The 20,468-nt window shown below is 36.6% G+C and overlaps 2 protein-coding genes across 5 annotated transcripts; one reads left to right on the forward strand and one right to left on the reverse strand.

Annotated features, from left to right (window-relative positions):
• Positions 1-71: 71 nt before the first annotated feature.
• LOC120088336 (DDT domain-containing protein PTM-like) lies at positions 72-10,417 on the reverse strand. The gene is made up of 9 exons (XM_090306176.1): positions 9,187-10,417; positions 7,801-8,511; positions 6,402-7,635; positions 3,687-3,969; positions 3,436-3,560; positions 2,810-3,276; positions 2,692-2,720; positions 1,646-2,185; positions 72-1,532 (listed from the first exon to the last, which is right to left on the reverse strand). Exons 1-9 carry the CDS (start codon positions 10,014-10,016, stop codon positions 598-600), a joined length of 5,154 nt encoding a protein of 1,717 aa, XP_090162302.1. The 5' UTR covers positions 10,017-10,417; the 3' UTR covers positions 72-597.
• A 1,401-nt stretch (positions 10,418-11,818) lies between these two features.
• LOC120088456 (uncharacterized) lies at positions 11,819-20,015 on the forward strand. 4 transcript variants are annotated; one of them, XM_039045774.2, is made up of 6 exons: positions 11,819-12,035; positions 12,184-12,275; positions 16,366-16,432; positions 16,578-16,715; positions 16,860-18,829; positions 19,667-20,015. In XM_039045774.2, the coding sequence occupies exons 4-5, from the start codon at positions 16,621-16,623 to the stop codon at positions 18,823-18,825; spliced, it is 2,061 nt and encodes a 686-aa protein (XP_038901702.1). In that variant the 5' UTR covers positions 11,819-12,035; positions 12,184-12,275; positions 16,366-16,432; positions 16,578-16,620; the 3' UTR covers positions 18,826-18,829; positions 19,667-20,015. The 4 variants fall into 4 exon arrangements, with proteins under 4 accessions (XP_038901702.1, XP_038901699.1, XP_038901698.1 ...); XM_039045770.2 differs by having other exon boundaries at positions 11,841-12,035; positions 16,366-16,715; XM_090306177.1 differs by lacking the exon at positions 12,184-12,275 and having other exon boundaries at positions 11,903-12,035.
• Positions 20,016-20,468: the final 453 nt, after the last annotated feature.

Below are 20,468 nucleotides of genomic sequence, written 5' to 3' on the forward strand. Positions count from 1 at the left end.
ATTTATATTAAACTATTGTGCGACATGAAATTGATCACATAGAATGAATGGTAAAAAGATGCGATGCGATGGAAATTAAGAATGTAAACTTTTGATATTAGCAAGCCTTGAATTTGGAAGTGATGGTCGTCAGCCATCACAAAATTTGTACAGGCAATTTAATCAGATAAGCACATAAAACCGTGCTTATCTTCACTTACATAAATAAGCTGATTTGATTAAGGTATTCCCAAAAAATCAAGTCGGGGAAGAAAATTGGTTAGATGACTAAAGATTTCGGAAATTTGAAAAATGAAGACAGAGAGAGAACTAGCCATTTTCTAGTAGAGAATTCTAAAGCTCAATGTCAAGCTCTGTCACCGTAGTCTCTCTGAACGCTGAACTTCCACAAAGCCTCGGGCATGGCGGCCAGCGTACTGGAGAATCCTTCAACAGTCCAGCTCAACAAGAACAAGTCCTAAGTATTTACGTGGATTTACAAGGCATGCTTCTTCATTGTTACATAGTTTGATCGATTGGCGGCTTCCTTCTTGCCCAATGGGAACCCGAAACCCAAAGCAACAAAACACAAAAACCTCCGAAGATACCTGAAACTAGTTACTGCCACTCTCGGCACCGGCCACAAGACCAGTTCTCTTCCTTGGTCAATGCATCGTCCCAGGGCGAGCAATGATTGTGTATTTGTAGTCCACAAACTTGGCAAAGGAGATCGGGGATGGGGTCTGAATTTGTACAGATTTGACAGTTCACAACAGTAGGTATAGACACTGCAGTTTCCTGTCGCTCATTGGAACCGTGATTGAAGATATTGTTATCTACGATTGAAAAGGAATTATCGATATCTCCCGAGGCATCTCCTGATGGATCCATCCCACCAAACTCCACATCATCATCAGGTGCTAGTAATTCTGTAAACGAGAAGTAGGTCTGAGGTCCAAAATCCATGTCCTCAAAATTAAGGCTGGCAAAGTCGAAGGGTGCGACCTCGTCCAGACCATGAGCAGAATTGTCCCATTCTGAGAATGGTGAAGATCCCTCTACTGGCTTCAAGAGTGCATTTGTTTCATGTGGGATGGAGAAGGATGGTAAAGAATGGGGTAGAGAACTATCCGAAAAACCATCCATGTCATCTTCCGGTTTTGTCTGCCTTCTAACAGGTAGCTTCTGAGGTGCTGCTTGTCCAGCTGCTGTGGCTGCGTTCCACTCGTCATCTAATCCAGGACTGGGTTCTGTAATTAGCTCAACTCTTGAAAGAGAGAAAATGAAAGGATCTTCTTCCTTGGGTAACATAGGACTACTTGTCCCATGCTTCTTAGGATCAGAAATGGTTATCAAATCATTACATTCCACCCCTGAATTTTCCTGCTTTGATGACTTTGCACGAGTTTTCTTGCCCCCGTCTTGTTTCTCGGGTTTAGGATCCATGTAAGGACATTCAGGTGATTTAATCCTACGACACCTACAACACTTGAAGCCCATCACATCAAAGATTTTTGATTCCTCTAATGCAACAGCTTCTGCATGGTACCAATCTACACATGGATATGAGGTGTTTATATTTAGAGAGGCCAAAAAAAAAAAAAAGAGAACAAGATAAATAAATGAAAAAAAAGGGCGAGGCACCAGTCATAAAAAGAAAACTTACTTTTGCAAGCCTCACAGCAGATGTACATTAAATCTGAACTATATGGCTTACTGCATAAATGGCATACGGGTTTCATATGATGTAATTCCCGGCCGCCCTTCAAAAGAAGATAATTATGCCTGAAATTGGCACTCGTGTCTTCACCACTCTTCTTCTTCCATATAATGCCCCATGAACAATTCCTCCGCTGACTCTTTGGAGCCGCACCAGAATCACGCGTAGCTTGTTTCTTCTCAGATCGAGTTTCCAGCTTGATTACAGAAGTAGCTTGTTTCTTCTCAGATTGAGTGTCCAGCTTGTTTTCAGGAGTAACTGGTGGCTGATTGGAGCCTTTAGGCCTCACACTCTTGCGTACAGTTGACGAACTCGAACTCCGTTGTCCTTTACCTTGCAAAGGTAATGGACTGGTTGGTGATTCAGTACTGTTTCCACTGTGATTAAGAGCTTTGAGATGGCAACACTGATTGCATATGATTGAGCATACAGCGTCCTCGGTAGCAGAAATTGTTGATCTCACAGTACAATTTACATGACAATAGCCTGATCAAAGGTAATAACAAGCATATTAGCTCTAGATTTACTTCTATGGAGCCTTTCAAGCTAAAAGCTAAAACTATTGGAAAAAGTTCTAAATAAACTTAAATGACAAATTTCGGGAAATACTGGAACCAAATAAACCCACTTTGAAGCTAACCTTAATAAAGCTGATAGGAATGTTATTAGAAAACACTTAAGAGTTTTAAGGGCATATTAACAATTAGTTAAAGGAGTTTGTTAAGAAAGTTTAGTCATAAATACTTTGATTGATTTAGGGTTTGAGAGAAATCTCAAGATAGAAGGGTCCAAGAACCTCGAACACTGGGTTTATCCTCTAATTCTGTTATTGTTTATCTTTGAATATATTTGGATTCTATCAGAAGCCCACTAATTCATAACTTAAAATGAACATTCCAATACAGATTTTGGTGGCTTTTCTGCATTGACAACGACCTAATAGATTTCAGTTAGAACTTTAGAAAAAAATCATCCAGGGGAGTATATAATACCTCGGCAAGAGCTGCACTTCACTGCATTCCTGCAGAGTACAAGGAAATTTTTTTTATCAACTATAGACCAAGTCAGTACAAGTTATATTACCAACTCAGTAGAGGCATAGATAATTACCTAATAAGGACCTCCATTTGACACGATGAACAAGCCAACAAGCCCATATTGTCTCTTCTACATGTGAGATAGAAAAATATCTCTCTTTGGTAGGATTTCACCCATCTTCTTCGTGATTGGTACAGAATATTTTGGTATACCTTGGATGATGACAAATTAACTTGAAAAGAACCTTCCTCGTACTCTTTGACCAGATATAAAGGGATGCAGTTTTCCGAAAACCAATACGCAACTCTTCCATCTTGCTTCTGTTCTATTTCAATGACATTCTTCATAACACGAGAAGGAAGATGCTTTTGACTCCCAAAGGCAACTCCATATGTAATTTTATTTTCCATAACTTTCTTATCACTAATACTAGCATTTCGGAAAACAGAAGCTTCAGTCTCTTGACCTTTCATATCCTGAAGGGTTTGTTCTGGCCGGACCAGATCATTCCATCTCAAATGGAAGTCTAGGTTCCTCAACTAATACAAATTCAAATCCCCAAGAGTTAGTTGTTATAAGCTTTTCTCGATATGGAGAAGATTTAGCATTTAGGAAAACAAAATTTCAAATTATCCATGCAATCCAACTATGATATGAAACTGAAAAACAAGCCATAAGAATATGGGCAACAAACCAACCTGAAGGGCAAGTTGTGATGCATTCTTACTCGCTTCAACAGCAGCTCTCCAGACAAGCTGTCTGCTCCTTCTAGGAATCTCTGAACCATCAGTGTAGTGTATACCAGAAATCTTCCTTGAGCCACCTAATGGATAGAAATTTTTTAGTGTCAAATTACCGGCCTCCTGTTTTTTTCTCTTAGAATTGACCAAGCAAAGGAATCTACAAGCCTCATACACATTGACGAAAATTGAAGTTGTTCACTCATTACCTTGACGGGCTGCTTTAGCAACAATAAATTGAGGCAATGCTGCTCTCTGGAATACAAGTTTGGATAGCCCTCCTCGAAACCATACAAAATTGGCATCGGTCCGATCATGAGAAGGAACTTCAGATACAGACTGTTTCCTACCTCTCCTCCCAGGTCCACGTTTGTGAACTGTTGTACCAACAGCACTCGGAGCATTTTGAATCATTGAAGTTTCTAAAAACCATTCATCTACCAGCTTAAACCAGTTACCAGAAAGAGCAATACAGCGAATGTTCTCTTCAAGCTGCAAATTATTTTTTGTTCATCAATAAGGAAAATGAATAATATAATTCAGATTTTTGTAACATCCATGAGTGGCACCTAATCAGTTACCAGAAAGAGCAATACAGCGAATGTTCTCTTCAAGCTGCAAATTATTTTTTGTTCATCAATAAGGAAAATGAATAATATAATTCAGATTTTTGTAACATCCATGAGTGGCACCTAATCAACAAGCAGACTGATATTTATGAGGAAAAGTGAAATATGTTGCATCTCAGACTCATAACACCCTTCACCCAAAAAAGAAAAAAAAATGCAGGATGAAAATCAACTTATACCTGTGTAGGGACATCCTCCGACAGTTGCACATAATACAATACAACTATATCTCAAAGTAAAACCAGGAACTCGGAGTAATAGATCAAAAACAAAAAAGTCCACTGATAAAAATATATGGACGAACACTGATGTTCAGAGGCTGGACTAAGAGGATCAAGTTTTATGCAAGCCAAGCAAAGGAGTCTTTCTTAGAGCTGTTGGGACATCCAAGGGAAGCTAATCTACTATCTTTACAAACCAAAATAAAGTGTAATAGCTTATCCAGCAGAAAATAATGACAAGATGTTGAAAACAAAAATAAGTGTATGCTGTATGGCACTCATGTGAATATGATACTAAAGTTCCATGACCCATAAAAAGGATCATGATACAATTCGTTTTTATTTATTCACAAAAGGGGCAATATCAAGCTGTTTTTTGGACAAGTAACCTAACTTCCATTGAGAAACATGAATGGAAAAGATAAGAGAGTTGCCCCACCCTGTTGTCTACTTCACAACTGACAAAAGCATACCTCCCTAAATCCTCACATCAAATATATCTATTTTTATAGGAAACAAAATACATTGATGTATGAAATTTACAAAAAATTCCCAACAAGTCTGAGCCATTGAAAATTACAAAAGATGGGCAAAGAGCCCAAGCCATCGAATGTTAACTCACTAACAACTCTATTTGCCTACAGCCATATCATCTATAGTTACAAAGAGTCCCAGTTAACTAACAATCTAAATGACCTAAACGCATTTCCTTTTAATTCCAACTGACAAAAAAAACAATTGATGAACTATAAGATCACCATCTCTTGCCACTAGTCAAGATTGGGTTTCTCATGTCTCATCAAATGAAATGATTATCATATTATTTTAGAATGCAGTAGTATGAGTATAGCAAGCTTACACTTCGACCCTCTGAAAGATGAAATGTCATGATTTATTCAGCTGATCTTAGCATACCAAAAAGGAAAATCATTATAATACATCTTCAACGTGTCTTTGGTCTGGAATACCTACATTGATTCAGGGGACGAACCTATATGACCGCTGTATCATGTTGCAAACAGATCATAAAATTTGAGGCACTCGAAAAGAATTTCATGGCAGCCAGAGTGCTATTCCAAAGAGAGTTAAATTCTTTCTGTGGACCATGGGCCTTAACAGTATTAACAGTATGAAGATGGTTCAAAGCAGATTTCCTAGCCTGTGTCTTTTCCCTAATATGTGTCATGTGCGTAAAAGTGAGGTAGATATAATTTACTTGCTGCTTGAGTTTGCTGAAAATGGCTGGAACTTCCTTGGCAAGATGATTAATCAGCACGGGTGTAAACCAAGATCCAGATCTTTTTTCTTAATGGGAAAGCAAAAATTTTATTGAGAGAAATAAAAAAATGCAGGGGCAGAAAACCCACAAAAAGGTGCCAAACTGCTAAAATGGACTCCAATCAAGAACAATAAGACAAAGCCAATAACTATAAAAAAAGAAAAAAAAAACTAGAAACCAAATCCCAAAGAGAAATAGAGAATCTACCAAGGGACCAAATATCACAAGAAGAATTCTCACGCTCTATGAAGATTTTGTTGTTTCCCTCACTTCAAAGCCCAACAAAATAGCGCACAAACACTTGCTACAAAAACAGGCCTTGATCATGAGGGCAGAAGGAGAATAAGATCCTCAAAAATCCAATAATTTCTGCAGACTAACAGACACAACTTATGCCTAGCAAATGACCAACTGTGAAAGAAAGAAAGAAAGAAAGAAAGAAAGAAAGAAAGAAAGAAAGAACGAAAGAAAAGAGAAGAGGTCAGTGTTGAGACCTCCCCAACCCCCAAAGCAACATCTTATTCGAGCAAAATATTATCTAGTTTCTTAAAAAATTTCCCACTTAATGCACCAACCCACCTCCCTCCCCTCCAAACAAACAAGCAAGTTGTTTCACAATAAAATATACAACGTAAGGCAAAGAAGCACACCAATCTCTCTCTCTCCAATTAAAAAGCATGTTGATTCTCTTCCACCTAGGTGCACATATATTGTGGGGAATCACTCCAACTAAAAGAGTAAAAGATGAAATCATTAAACTATTGATAGAATAGGGTAGAAAACATCACAACTTACTTCAAGCAAGAGAAATTTGATCAAACTGCAACTTGAAGCTGATTCTAATTGATGACGCCATTTTTTTCTGTGGCTTGCATTCAAGAATGGACCTCCAACAAGACCTCTTAAACTCTCCTCCATATACAGAATGTACACTGCTATGCAAGGTAGATTTCCTTCTCCATTCTTCCCAGGCCGGAGGCTAGAGAGGATTTTCATAGCACTTCTGGTAGCAGTCAATGCAGCATGATTCAACAAACATCCTTTCTTGCTTAAGACAGAGGCTCTACATGAAAGACACCAACCACACCTCTCTCTTGGTACTTCCATGAGCTTCTTGTCAAATGTTGGCCAGAAGAAGCGTGAGGCTGTTTGTGAAAACGCCTTTGCTTGCAATAAAGCATACGAAGAAGCAGAACTACTTCTCTTATTATCAGATGCATTTGTTCCCATAACCCGAGTTTCTTCGGATGACAGAACATCTAGTTTATGAGCAGCTGATGCAGCAAATTCTCCATGGGCATAGTGATTCACATATGCCTGAGGCTTATATTGGGAGCCCATGTAAGCACAACTAATAGCTGACTTGATATCACCCTTCACTTTTCCATGACCCAAAAGACTACCATTTTGGCTTTGACGAGACAGATTCAATGAAATAGAGGCATTACCATTCCCAGTATGACTAAAAGTTTTGTTTCCTGAAGTACTTGAAAGGTCTGTTGTGCTGGAAATATCAACCATATTAGGGCAAGCTAAGTCAGTTGAATTCTCTGGCCTGCTAATATTAGAAGTAAGAGAGTCCAGGTTAAATCCATTACATAGCACATTTTTTCCTACACACTCAGGTGGAGTTGTTCCACGACTAGTCGGATGAGAAAGTGGATCCTGTGAAGTTTCAACGTGCAAGGTACCCCGAACCAAGTTATTGTCTTCTTCACTATTGCACGTAGGCAAGCCTTTTCCATCCCCAACCACATCAAGCTCCTTACGTTCTTCCTCACCACCTGGATTTGATTGAGCATAGAAGTTGGTGTCTTCCCTCAAATTGGCAGGAACTACATCCGTACCACCTGCTTCAGGAAGAACTAGGAGATTTTCTGGGATGTCCCAATATTGCATAATGGCCTTACAGATGCCATGATATAAAGCAATATATTGGGAGGAAGAACAAAGAAGATGAAGTACTTTTAGAATGTCATTTCGATTATAATATTTGAGACATGGTTCAGAGTTTATGGAAGTCTTGAGCCTGCAATTATCGATACAAAAGGTCAGGAAAGATCCAACAAAAAAATTAAATAGCATGAAATCGAAATTAAAACACAAGTAAAGCAAAGCATGAAAATGCCAGACAAACTAGAGGGTCAGATGCATATAGCTTAAAAGAAGCCTAAATAAAAATGTTGTAACATACACCACCAAGTGGTTGCAACTACCCAAGAAAATGTGCTCATATGGATCAATGCCAAAAACTTCTGCTCCTCTGAGTGATGATCCTTTTGTTATTGTTGGCTCTCTCTTATTTATAGTGCATTCAGGACAATACCATGGCCCTTGAGGTATAAGTACCTTCACCATGCCTATACATCTCAAATGGTATGCTGACGGACACCCATCACAACAAAGCAAACTCCCATCCATCCCACAGAGCCGACACTCGTCGCTATTTCTGTTTGCATCAACAGCAGTCACATCCAAGTCACCATTAGTACCGCCTTTTAAACCCAAAAAATTTTGGTCTATATAAGACTTCGACCCATTATTCTCTACAATAATCTCCATAGCTTCCCCATCCTTGCAAGCTGAAGTTTTGGGGTACCTGGGATGAACCCTTCTAGGCCCATTTTCAGACAGACATGTAGCTCCAGCATCATACTCCAGTCCAACTTCAGATATTTCACGTGCATCAATTTCTGCTCTAAGCTCTCCAGATTCTAATACTTCATCACAAAGAATTTGCAGAACCATAAGCTTTCGACCAGCAGGAATGGAGTAATACTCGTTACCTAGAACATGCTTGTAAAATCCACTCCATTCCAGACCTTTTGCAAGTCCCATAACAGTTAAGTATTGGACCAAATAAACAGGCCATGTGAGTGAATCTAGCAAGTTCCAATTGAAGTGCCTGCAGAACAACATAGTAAAATGAATTATAATATATCATCAAGATAATTATAAATCATTCCACTTTTTGCAATAAGCTTAAGAAAATGTCATGCATAACATATTTAAAAAATAGATCTGACACTTCCCGAAACCCATCATTTAAAGAACCTAAGTTGAGTTCGATATAAAGTTTTCTTAGTGCACAATGTGTTGCTTTTACACATCTACTAAATACATAATAATCTTAGGTGTCCTAGGCTGGCCTATATGCACTTCAACTAATGTTGCTTGCAGAACATTGTTTAGACAATATATATGTTCAAAACTAGATATTCATATCCTAAATACTTCTGTTGGAGGGTTATGACAATTGCTGGATCTATAGCACCAACACCCCAAAAAATAAGGCAACAATAACAGTTGGTGGAGATCAATTGGTAAGGAAAACACTAGACAGGAAAATAATGCGACTCCCAACTACATTCAGAACATGTGATAGCTTCGTAGGTTATTGTAACATGAAGACTGCGAAGATATAACTTCGTTTATCATAAATTAGAGAGGAGTTTCAAGTTAGCATCTCCGATATCAGCAGGTAAAAGACATTATGATAAATCAAAATGTTATGCATTAATCTCCTCTGGATAGAAAAGAAAAAAAAAAAAAACCAAGCGAACCAGAAATTAGAAACTACCTCAAGCATTTTGATGCGATTTCTAAGCCATCTGAAGAAAGAGCTTCAAGATGCCGGCGTAAGGCACGCATCAGAGCAACATGAATGGAGTCCAACAATGTATTCGCTACACCACAATTAAGTGATCCCACAAAGTCATCCAAACTGAATGGAAACAAGAATAAGCGGACACTAAATGATCGCAGGAAACCATAAACAGATAAAAGATGTGAAACGTGCTGCTCTTGGATCCCAAAGGTTCCAGAAGATGGTGGAAACTCTGGTGCTGGGATAAGCAGACTTTCATCTCCAAATTCAAAATCCCGGTCCCTAACAGACTCAAGCGAATCACTAGAAGAATTAACGTCTGGTTCAACTTCTTCAGCATCATTTTCAATCATATGCTCACTGCTTAACTTGCTCGGTACCGATGCAACTGGATCCAATTTTTCAGTGGTGTCCGTCACGATCTTTCTCGTCACATTTGTACTCTTCGCATTAAACCTAGCTGCTAATTCATCCAAACGCTTCTTTCTCCTACTCAAACCATCGTCAAAATAAAGATCGCCAATTAGCAACCCCCGAATTTCCCCACTCTCTAAATCCTCACTATCACCGTCTTCGTAAACTACTCTATATAGTCCTTCCTCGTAATACACTACTTTTCCAAGAAACTTTCCACTGCCATTGAACTCTTTCAGCAGATATCGTCCCACCAAGGCCACGGGGCGCGACACAAGGGTCCGCTTGCACGATTCAAGAGCCGATTTCGCATCATCATTACCATCTTGAAGGTCATTATTTCTCCTTTTCCTCGGTCGACCTCTCGATCTAACTACCGGAGGTTCCATTGAAGTATCGACAAAAAGAAAAAGCTGAAACCTAAATCCAGACACTGTTAAAAGCAAAATCTAGGGTTTCAAACTGACTCTAACTGGAATATTGCATTGGAGAGGCATTCAATCCTATGAATGAAGAAAATCCTGCAAAACATCGAACAGAATCAGATTCAACGAACGAACAATAAGTGCCTTGTGCAGATTCGAAAAGTTCCGAGGTTCGAGGATCAGATTTTTCAGTCTTTACGTTTCCGAAAAGAAGAAATGCGACATTAGATAAACTGGTGGCTTGAGAGAAAACGAAAAAGCACGAAGAGCAATGTCGCTAGGGTTTCATAACCGCCATTGATAATGGCTCTGGGACCTCTCAAGAGAAGAGAGAGGGGGAGGTAAGGAGACCACCCAAAAGATATAATTTACACATCTAACCAGCTTAACTTTCAACGAGTTCGCTCGTCTGAACGAGTCATGACTCGCGATCCCTCACTCGGAATTTTGAAATTTTAAATTAGAGAAAAAATCATTTTAATTTTGAACTCGAGAGATTTTGAACTCAATAAGAATAACATAAAATCAAGAGGTTTTTATTTAATAACTTTTGTTTTAAATGTACTTATTTAAATAACAAAGATATTTTATTATATTTATTAATACGTTAACTTATTATCCTATATTTGAAAACAATTTAAAATTTAATAGAATAATACAAATTTATATATATATAAAAAAGGATAATATGTGAGATACATTGAAATTTTGATTTTTTTTTTTAATAGAAAGAGATAATAGCCTGATTCATTTTTTCTAAAATAAATATTAATTTTTACCATAAACTTCACAATATACGCTCATTTTTACTTTCAACTATTGATTTCATAAAAATAATATTATTTAACACATTTATTTCTTTTATTCTAAAGAACAAAACATTTCTTCATTCTTTGATTTTATGTGCATTACGTGGATTGAATTTTTTTGGAAAACATTATTTTTCTTTCCAAACTGGTGAATATATATTTCTTGCCATAAACATTGTTTTATGGAAAACATTATTTTTTTTTTTACTTTTTATTTAGCGAAATTCCAGCAAAATCAAAAGATAAAATCAAACAACTTGGGAGATCAAAAGATTGAATACCTTCATCCAACTTGTTGTATTGAACAACAAAACAGAGCAGAAAGTTTAGATAAAAAAAAAGGTCATAAAATTTACTAAATTTATTAATATACTTTTCTTAACTTAGATCTTGTTTGATAACTGTATTATTTTTTATTTTTGAAAATTAAACATATTTTCTCTCAAATTCTTCTAATGATTTGCATATTTATCAAGTATAATAATTTGATTTTAAAAATAAATATAAATTTTTAAAAGCTATTTTTTTAAAAAATTTGGTTCGATTTTTTAAACTATTGATAGAAAAGTAGATACCAAGGAAGAAATTTGAAGATAGAACTAATATTCATGAGTTTAATTTTAAAAAACAAAAACGTTACCAAAAGAAGGTTTAGATTTTTCACTCAATTAGATTTCTTTTCTTAACCTTTTTATTATTTAAAAAAATTATATACATTGATTTTTAAGAAAAAATTATTTTAAATCATAAAATTATTGAAAATATTTTTAAATATAACCAAATATCACGAACTAATAGGTAAATATTTTGGTTTACTTCTTTTTAATAGATTTATTTCTCTAACTTTTTTTTCATTCATTAACTTTTGTTTTGGTGTTGCCTTCTCAAATAATAAATAATAACAATAATATATTGACTCGAGCATTAAAACTCGAATCATTTGCTTGATATATAAATACGTATTATTATCCAAAATTGCAGCACATATTTTGTCTTTAACCTATAATTTGTTCTCTCTAATTATTTTTTTCTTTTTTTCTCAAAGAAAAAAAAAAGGAAAAAGAAAAAAACCTAGAAAACTTTTGGAACGGATTCGAGTTCATCCGGGGTTAGAGCGGTAAGTATCCTCAATGACCAACAATCGTCCGGCATTCAAACTTTCGATCTCCTGAATGTAAGCAAAGATTCAATCACTTTTAATTGTCGGGTCCTATAAGCTTTGTCCATTGATTTGCTTATTTCGATTGTTCCATTGGGCCCAAGGTTGTCATGCTTAGCTCCATCTCCTTTTTGTTAAAGATTTTCGTTCCATTTGTTCTCAGATATCATTGAATTCTTGGTATTGATTATTCAATTTAGCTGGTTAACCCGTTGCCTTCCACACTGCCTCAGTTCTGAAGTACCTTCATAACCGGTAAATAGTTTTGGAAATTTTTATAAATATGCAGTTTGATTTTAATGTGGATGTCAAGTGTCCAAAGATTCTGGCATTGCTTAGTGTAGTAATTGAATTTTATGAGGATTCTGCACTGTATGTTAATGTCACATGGAGCTTGCAGCCAGTCTTTACATTATAATTTCCATTAGAAGAGTAGTGCCAGGTCAGATAATTAGCCTTACTGAGAGGGATCTTTCTGATAATCTCCACGTATCAGTTAGGAATATGTTCTCCATCTTTTGGTTGTCCGATTGAATTAGTGTCAGACTTCCTTTGTTGGAGCCTCTTTTTTTTGGTATGGTCTTGTGTTCTTTCATTGTTTTCAATAAAAACGTGGTTTTTTATTGTATATATAGATATTTTTGGAGTTTGGTTGTCCCATTAACCATTTGGATTTATTAGACTGGAGACAAGTAAGTCCTGGATCTTAGTTAGAGGGGTGATAGGTCTGAATGCCAAGATCCCCAGCATCCAAATTTCCTTTTACACCTTGATGTCGTTCCCTGAACCCATTGTTGTAATATCTTGTTTGGAAGTAGGTTAGATGCCAAGAGGTGTTACTTGGTCATTGTCCTCCACACTAGTTTTCCCAAGTAAGGTTTTGTTGAATCCTTTTATATCCCTGAATTTTGAACCTCCTCTTTCCTTGGGTACAATGAGCCTTTTCCGCTTTGTCCAATGCATTTTTTGGGATTGTTCCCAGGAGTCCCTTAGGCTCCAAAGTCTCGCAAAGGCCTTCATTAAATTAGAACAACATTTATTTGGGAGCTCGAAACAATTCATTGTGGGAGTAGGGATTTATTGAGCAACATATTTTGGAAGGATTTCTTTTCCACTTACAGAGAAGAGTGCCCCCTTCCACCCTTAGATAGATTTCCAGATCTTTTCCTTTACATATTAAAGGTCTTCTCCCAAGGTTTGTCACTGCCAAATACTTTCCAAGGTTAGTCACTAGCTTTGCCCCAACAACCTTTGGAGACAAACCTCTAAATCATCATTAACATTTGGCAACATGACAACATGAATAATGCATACTTTGTAAGGTTCACATGCTCTTTCATAATCATTAAGGATTGAGCAAATGACAAAACTTTCAGGTGTTGAGGCCCTTAAAGAAAATAAGGTTATCATCTATGTGCGCGTGTTACATACAAAAAAAGAATGTGAGACTGAGAGGCCAGACTAGATATAGAAATTTTGCTAATGATTCTCATGTTTGTAACTGCTTGTAGCAGCAATGACAAATCCTCAAAACACAACAGGAAAAGATAGGGTGACAGTGAGCCACCTTTTCGGATTCCTTTGTTCGGATATATACATCCCTTTGGTTTTCCATTAATAAGGATTGAGACTTTGACTAATATGATGCAATCCATTAATCTATCCAACAATCAACAAATCCCATTCGTCTCATTCTTGCATCTCCATCACATTTTCTTGCATGCTTTGGTCATGTATTGGTGCCATCACTCCCTGTCTCCCTTTCTTTTGGTTTCATGCACTCATGAGCTATAATAACATTGTTTGTTATTGCTCTTCCTGGAATGTAAGCATTTGATATAATAGTCTGTGTTTCAATCAATTTGCCAAGACCTTAGTGACAATTTTGTAAGACACGTTACAAAGAATGATTGGCTTGTGATCAGTTGCTATATTTGGATTATTAATCTTGTGGATTAGGGCTATAATCATATGGTTCCAGTTTCCAACACTTTTTTCCCATTCAAAATATCGAGACAAAAATTTTCCCCAATGCTTTTGATGGAAGAGAGTAGGGAGTTGCTAATCTGACCATAGCATAAATGGTTAAGACATTCCTCGACTTCCAAGTGTTGTTTAACTAAAAAAAAAAGAAAGAGATCTGGGAATATTAGGTCCATGCAACCTAGTTGGGACATATAATTAATGGCCATTTTGTTCTCATTTTGACAAAAAATGGAGACTAACTTTCCATTCATTTCCTCAGTCTCGAATCATATGCCCTATTACTTTCTCAATGTCATTTGCAAAAAGGTTAGAGGATTTGAAAGTAGATTGAACGTGAGATGAAAGTATTTTCAATTCCAATGTCATCCTTATTGCCAAGTGCTTGTCTCATTGAAGGTTCCCATCATCTCATTTTTCTTTCGTTGCATATTAGCTTTAATATGAAACCATTTCCATTTTCACAGGATTGCTAGTTCCGACCAATCTTTTCTTTCTCAAGTAGAGTATCCAATTGTTATCCAATAGAATGGATATGCTAAAAATATAATGAAGGATAGATTTTATTAGTGGTCTTTAGTTGATCCTTTTTAGGACAGAATTTCCTTAATCCTGTTTTTGTTGAATATTAGTGGTCTTTAGTTGATCCTTGCACATAAAACAAGGTTTTTAAAGTTGTCACAACCTTCCGGTATTTATGCCTTCTAATACATGATCTCTCATAAATTTTATATTTTATTTTGGTCCCTAGTGGAGGACCCCACGGGTGTGACTTTTCTCTATAATATGTAGGTAAAATAATAACATCATATATTGAAATTTTGTCCCTTGTAAATTTTCATTTTTCATTGCTTTCACTCATCGAATTCAACATTGATAAATTTATATGATATTTTACCGTATTAGGTATCAAGAAACTCGTAGAAGAATATTTTATATAATAGATAGATGACCAAAATTCAAACCTACAAACCTCTTGGGCGCTGGGTTTGTAACTTGATCCTTTGCTAGATTAGGTTTTATCATATCAAAATGTTCTCAATATGATGGACCCCAAGTCACCAAAGTGTATGTGCATAAGAGAAAAGGAAGTTAGGGGGCCCGAGGGATACAGTAGGTGAGGAATGTGATTATGCAATTGGGTGGGCGTGCATGTGGTTATTCTGTGGGACCCCTTTTTTTCATTTTTGTCTCAATGATAGGTGTTGTTTTTATTTTTTAAAAAAAGAGAAATAAAGAGTGGGAGAGAGAGAAGTGCATCCTTTTGCATTGGCTGAATTGTAGCTCTTGTCGAGCATTATGGAGAGCGGGGATCCCTTGAAACTCCCTTATGTTGTTAAAATAGTCCACGTAATTTGAGCTCTACTATGATACTCTCACTTTTAAACTTGCATATAATTTCAAAATGAATGGAGCAGACACCACCCATGGAGCCTTTTTGATGAGATTATCGGTTGTGTCAATGCTACTATGGCTAACCTCCCACAGAAAGAACCGAATCTTCTTAGGGATAGGACCCCTCCAAATATTAGCATCAAGGATAGCATTTTTTTTTGTGAATTTGCTTAATCATTTTGGAAGATAATTTTAACTTCTTTCAAATACCAAGTGGTTTTCCCAAATGACCCGCTTACCCTATTGAATATGTTTCTTATTGGTCATCCTTTCAAGAAAGAGAAGGTGATTATGTGGGACTTCTTCATCAAAGGCTTTTTTTAGCTTATTTGGAATGAACATAATCATCGTAATTTTTAAGATAGAGAAACAGAATTCACACAGTTCATTGATCATCTTTTGTACACTTCTCTTTCTTGATGTAAATTTACCCTCTTTTTTTGTGATTACAAACTTACTTCCCTTATAGCACAAAGGAATAGCATCATGTAATCTCTTATGGCACGTTTACCCTTTTATAATTTCATATTATCAATATGATTGAAAGTTTCTCATAAAAAAGTGCTATTCAGTAAGTAGACAGTTAATATGAAATAACAGAGAATAAAAATGATGCTGTTGTGATTTGTGTTTGCCTTCTGTGCTAATGCTATATAAGTCATTTAGACCAAAAACTTAATTGGTGAACTTGAAGGGATCCCAATATACTTTCAAAAGTTAGAAGCAATGAACTTCTCCACAAGTCAGAATACGGCATTTTAGATTATGCATAAGGTAGTATACTTGATGTTTGATACTTCGTTCTGTTTTAGAAAATTCCAACTTTGATGATTAACCTTGAATAGGCACGCAAGACAAGTTTGAATTTTATTTAGAATGTAGTCTATTGACATGATTAACTTTTTATTTTTCCTCCACTATTGAAAAAATCTGTCCTCAAATTGAAGTTTATGTAATGGCATTGTAGGTCATGGCCGAGAAGAAAATTATAGCTATTTGTCAATCAGGCGGTGAATTTGAGACTGGTAGAGATGGTATGCTTTCTTACCATGGAGGAGATGCTCATGCTATTGACGTGGATGATAAAATGAAGTTTAATGAGTTCAAGGTGGAAATAGCAGAAATGTTTAATTGTGATGTGGACACTGTATCAATTAAATACTTTCTCCCTGGCAACAGGAAGACTCTCATTACACTCTCCAATGACAAGGATCTAAAGCGTATGTTAAAGTTTCATGGAGATTCTACCACTGTTGATATTTTCGTAATCATGGAAGAAGTTATGGCTCCCAACATCTCAAATTTGCCTGCCAGTAGGTAGTTTACATGATGTCTGAGCTTTTTTATTTTTAATATTCGTTTTTTGTTTGTTTCCCTTGTCTGATAATTAAAGAGTTGAGACTGTTTCAGCTGCTGGAGTTTGTGCTAAGCATGAAAGTGTTGTCATTCTGTATTTCCTAGGTCAAGCAGAACGACCTTGTCAGAAACAGTGGTACCAGTTGATGGTACCCCGCTAACTGTTGTCCATGGTGTAGGGGATGATAATATTGAGTCCGATATCCCACTTGATGGTGCACTCGATGTTGTGGATGACACAAACCCTTTAGTTACCCACATTGATATAGCAGGTGACATCACACCAATTCTTCCTCTTCTTGGTTCAAGTGATGATAAGAATGGCAAAGGTGTACAGCAGTGGCAGAATACCATTACTGGGGTGGGTCAAAGGTTTAGCAGTGTTCATGAGTTTCGGGAATCACTTCGTAAATATGCCATTGCACATCAATTTGCATTCAGGTACAAGAAAAATGATAGTCATCGGGTGACTGTTAAATGCAAGGCTGAAGGTTGCCCTTGGAGAATTCATGCATCGAGATTGTCAACCACTCAATTAATATGTATTAAGAAGATGAATCCAACTCATACATGTGAAGGAGCAGTTACGACTACAGGCCACCAGGCTACAAGGAGTTGGGTGGCAAGTATTGTTAAGGAGAAGTTAAAAGTTTTCCCAAATTACAAACCAAAAGATATCGTCCATGACATCAAACAGGAATATGGAATACAATTAAACTACTTTCAGGCCTGGCGTGGGAAAGAAATAGCAAAGGAGCAGCTTCAGGGTTCATATAAAGAAGCATATAATCAGTTACCTTTTTTGTGTGAAAAAATAATGGAGACAAATCCTCGTAGTCTTGCCACCTGCGACACTAAAGAAGACTCGAGTTTTCACCGTCTCTTTGTCTCGTTCCGTGCTTCTTTAAGTGGTTTCCAACAGGGTTGCCGTCCTCTTATTTTCCTTGATAGCATTGCTTTAAAGTCAAAATATCAAGGAACATTATTGGCTGCTACAGCTGCAGATGGAGATGATGGTTTTTTTCCTGTTGCTTTTTCCGTAGTAGATACAGAAAGTGATGATAATTGGGGCTGGTTTCTTTTACAATTAAAATCAGCGTTGTCAACGTCTTGTCCTATAACGTTTGTGGCAGATAGACAGAAGGGTTTAACTGTTTCAATTGCTAGTATATTCAAGGGCTCGTTTCATGGTTATTGCCTTAGATACTTGACAGAACAACTTATTAGAGACTTGAAAGGACAATTTTCTCATGAGGTGAAGCGGCTCATAGTTGAGGACTTCTATGCTGCTGCTTATGCACCTAAACCGGAAAATTTTCAGAGGTGCGTCGAAAGCATTAAAAGCATATCACTGGAGGCTTACAATTGGATCCTACAAAGTGAACCTCAGAATTGGGCAAATGCATTCTTTGAGGGTGCTAGGTATAACCACATGACATCAAACTTTGGAGAGATGTTCTACAGCTGGGTATCAGAAGCACATGAATTGCCCATCACGCAGATGGTTGATGTGATTAGGGTTAAGATAATGGAATTGATCTATACACGGCGGGCAGGTTCTGACCAATGGCTGACAAGGCTTACCCCATCCATGGAGGAAAAGTTGGAAAAGGAAGGCCATAAGGTTCACAACCTTCAAGTGCTAATATCGGCGGGTAGCACATTTGAAGTTCGAGGTGACTCAATTGAAGTTGTTGATATTGATCACTGGGATTGTACGTGTAAAGGATGGCAACTTACTGGATTGCCATGTAGTCATGCAATTGCAGTCCTTGGCTGTCTTGGCCGAAGCCCTTATGATTTTTGCTCCCGATATTTCACAACTGAAAGCTACAGACTCACATATTCAGAGTCGGTGCATCCTGTTCCCCAAGTTGACTTACCTATACATAAAGGTTCTCTACAGGCCTCAGTTACTGTAACTCCTCCTCCTACACGTCGTCCACCTGGTCGACCTACATCAAAGCGATATGGATCCCCAGAGGTGATGAAACGTCAACTCCAATGCAGCAGATGCAAGGGGCTCGGGCACAACAAGTCAACCTGCAAACAATTACTGCAGAGTGTTTGATTTTGTAAGAACAACTTTCTTGTATATACTTTAAAAGTCTTTATATATAAAATAATTTTCATGATCGTATTTGGATTCGGGCATGAATGCATCAGTTAATAAATAATGTATGATTAGTCGAAGTGCAAATAAGCTGAACCAAACATTCATGAATATAAAAGTAGTAGTAGTAATAATAAATAATAATAATAATAATAATACACAATGGGCATGATTTGTGCAACTTACTAATAATGTAACCACGATTCCTTTTCTTGGTAGAATTGGTTTCTGCATTCTGGTTTCTTGTAATTTCGTACTGGTGCATCCATATCATTGTGGACTTTGAAAATTTGATAATTTTCACTTTTTCTTGTTCCAAGTCATGACATTTAGATTCTTCATTTCATTCAATTCTATGGGGTCAACTTCTTGTAATCTGCATTATTGATTGACAACTTTCATTTTTAGTCTTCAATTGGAGAGCTATCATGTATGGTTAAATTGGTTCGGAGTTTTTCCTCCGTTATGTCGTCAACCAATGAGGTTGAATTGCAAATTTGGTCCCTATGGTTTTGAGAAAGTTATAAGTTAGTTTTATGGTTTATAATTAGAATTTAATCTCTACGGTTTGATAAAATCTTAAAAAATAGTCCCTATTCCTTTTGGTTTTAAAAGTTAGAATTTAGTCTTTATAGTTTGATAAAATCTTCATAAATAACCCCTCTAAGGACCAAATTTATAATTTAACCAATCGTTAATCTTGACACAATTGCATTATTTATTTGTAAGTTGAGCTTTCGTCAACCTGTTTAGTTGACTAACTGAATACAAGGCTCTTTTTGTTATTCTTCTCTAATAGGATTGTGAAAGACGAAGGGCCATCCAAGAGCTCCATTGTATAAAGGACTATGCTGAACCATATACTTTTACCTCTTCTTATTTGCTTCCGTTGACTGATTAGTGGAACCAGTCACCAGATGTCGTAAATGGTAGTCTCTTTCTCTCTCTCTCACAGTTGATTTTTCCCTTTTAGCTGTGTTGCTAACTTATGCTACAGCAATAACAATAATTTTAGGAAACTAATGAAAATAGCAGGTTGTTTAACTGGCCTTACTGAATGTGAAGTGTAGACATGAAGCAAATATGTTGCATTTATTATTTTTCTTTCTTTCTTTTTGGCTAATCAAATATGTTGCAATTTGTTGTCATCATCTGATCTCCAGTATACATTTTCTCATCATCTGATCTCTCCAGTATGTGTATCTCTGTCTTCCTCTCCAACCAGAACGAGGGAGTAGATTTTTTTTTTAAACAATATGTAGGATGGAGAAATCGAATATCTAACTTTGAACCTGATAATACAAGTACTAGTTGAGTTAAATTCATCTTAGGCATATTTTAGAGGAAATTGTTCACTCAGAAAGTTAATACTCTCGAAACTCATTCAAACTAGCTCATATTTGTAGATATTGTTGTTATAATGGCTTCCTAGACTGATGTATTGAATATTGGCAGAGTTGTCCAATTTTCCCGCAGAGATGGTATAAACAAGTCAGGCTGGGGAAATATATATACATATATATATATATTTCATCTTAATTTAAAGATTTCAAGTTATGGAATTATGAACTTGTTAAGATTTGTTTTCGCGTTTAGAGGGA

The sequence above is a fragment of the Benincasa hispida genome, chromosome 10 (genome assembly GCF_027475165.1).
Source record: "Benincasa hispida cultivar pf3 chromosome 10, pf3_genome.v1.1, whole genome shotgun sequence".
Classification (NCBI taxonomy): domain Eukaryota; kingdom Viridiplantae; phylum Streptophyta; class Magnoliopsida; order Cucurbitales; family Cucurbitaceae; genus Benincasa; species Benincasa hispida.

Bases quoted from the DNA above. Each gene is read 5' to 3' on its own strand.
- LOC120088336 (XM_090306176.1), bottom strand. From the start codon at position 10,016: ATGGAACCTCCGGTAGTTAGATCGAGAGGTCGACCGAGGAAAAGGAGA. The intron at 8,512-9,186 runs GTAGTTTCTAAT...GTTGTTCTGCAG, and splicing joins ATCGCATCAAAATGCTTGAG to GCACTTCAATTGGAACTTGC. The intron at 2,186-2,691 runs GTATTATATACT...ACCTTTGATCAG, and splicing joins GAAGTGCAGCTCTTGCCGAG to GCTATTGTCATGTAAATTGT.
- LOC120088456 (XM_039045771.2), top strand. From the start codon at position 16,369: ATGGCCGAGAAGAAAATTATAGCTATTTGTCAATCAGGCGGTGAATTT. The intron at 16,716-16,859 runs GTAGTTTACATG...TGTATTTCCTAG, and splicing joins TCAAATTTGCCTGCCAGTAG to GTCAAGCAGAACGACCTTGT.